General features: G+C 39.4%; 1 protein-coding gene across 1 annotated transcript; it reads right to left on the bottom strand.

Annotated features, from left to right (window-relative positions):
- Nucleotides 1-290: 290 nt before the first annotated feature.
- LOC109340935 lies at nt 291-1,115 on the bottom strand. Its single transcript, XM_019578706.1, has one exon. It carries the CDS (start codon nt 1,113-1,115, stop codon nt 291-293), a length of 825 nt encoding a protein of 274 aa, XP_019434251.1.
- Nucleotides 1,116-1,557: the final 442 nt, after the last annotated feature.

Here is a 1,557-nt window from a genome sequence, read left to right as displayed (position 1 = left end):
AAGTTAGGAAGGAAGTGGGCTGGAAGATGTGAGTGAGACCCATTCTGATTTAAAAAATGAGATGGCTGACGTGGCAGAGGATAAGAAGAGTGAGGATGAGGTGCACGATAATTTGGTGGAGCATAGTAGCAAGAGACCATATCATGACCTGTCGTATTACAATATATGCAGAATAAGGAAGATAACCTTCCAGAACTTCTTCCACTTCTATTCCGACCACCACCATGACCTCCACGACCTCCACGATAGCCATTAAAATGTCCATATTCATTCGTGAACCCTGGATTCTGCTATTCAGATCTGGGCGAGAAAGGAGAAGGAGGAGTTTGCAAAGGAATCGAAACTTGTCTTGAGAATGAGATAACCGTTTTTGAAGACGGTGATGATGTAGGATGAACAACAACATGAACCGAAAGAGCATCGGAGAGTGCTTTGCCTCTATTCTTCTCAAGTCGCGATTCAAATGTAAGCAAGAAGGATTCTAGGTTATGAACAGTGGGAAGATCTAATTGACTTTCGACGAAGGTGATAACTGGTTGGTACTCCTCGTTGAGACCATCAAGAATATAATCGATGTGTTCAGCCGAAGAAATTGGTGTACCTATGTAGATGAGAGCATCCACAAGTCCGTTAATCGTTGTGAAGTATTCTGAAATTGAACTGGAGCTCTGGGAGATGGAACGAAGTCGAGAACGCAACTGGCGACTACGTGCTTTCTTTTGGGAGTTACAATAGGAATCAAGTTCCTCACAAAGTTGCCATGAGTGGCGACATCCAACAAGTCCTTCAGTGAGAGAGTTCAAGATCCAGGAAAAAACTGTTTGATCCAGTTCTTCCCATCGCAGGTACACCGTATTAATTCGATTAATGAGACGATCATCTTTCGTGAGAAATCTGTGAGGAATCTCAGTTCCTAAGACAAACCTGTTAGCTCTATTAGAGGTTAGGGTTGCGAGCATAAAATGGCGCCACACCAAGTAATTTTTCTCTGTAAGTTTGAGAAATGGTAGAGGAAGAACAAGAGGAGAAGAAACCGCTCGAAGCGGTGAAGCAGTAGAGGGAGAACGCAGTGGTGAAGCAGGAATCGTGCCAGTGTTGGTGGTTGTGGTTGCCATGGCGTGATACCATGTAAGAGATAAGAAATGAGATAACACTTAAAGAGGAGAAGAAGAAGAAGAAACAATTCGGGAAATGTATTATTAATTTAGAAAGGAGAATAGAGGATTCCAGAACTAACAAACTTTCTAACAAACTCTAACTAACAGAAACTAACAATCTGCACACACGTAATCAGTGAAGAACTAAATCACTTCTAATAACATGTATTACAAAACCCCTTTAATTATTTCTCACCAATAGGTTTAATCTAAATTAAACATTTAATTATGATATCCTTAAATTCTTAAAATGTTGAATAATTTAGGAGGAAATTATACGGTTAAATTGGAAAATGTGGAAAATCTGACAATTATACATTTAATTATACAAATATGACATAAGTTTATGTTATTCAAAGTCACAACTCCACATTACCCAAAAACATGATAATTAGTTTGG

The sequence above is a fragment of the Lupinus angustifolius genome, unplaced genomic scaffold, assembly GCF_001865875.1.
Source record: "Lupinus angustifolius cultivar Tanjil unplaced genomic scaffold, LupAngTanjil_v1.0 Scaffold_289, whole genome shotgun sequence".
NCBI lineage: Eukaryota > Viridiplantae > Streptophyta > Magnoliopsida > Fabales > Fabaceae > Lupinus > Lupinus angustifolius.
The sequence above is the reverse complement of the archived record's forward strand: the minus strand, read 5'-3'. Positions and strand labels throughout refer to the sequence as shown.

Bases quoted from the DNA above. Each gene is read 5' to 3' on its own strand.
- LOC109340935 (XM_019578706.1), bottom strand. From the start codon at position 1,115: ATGGCAACCACAACCACCAACACTGGCACGATTCCTGCTTCACCACTG.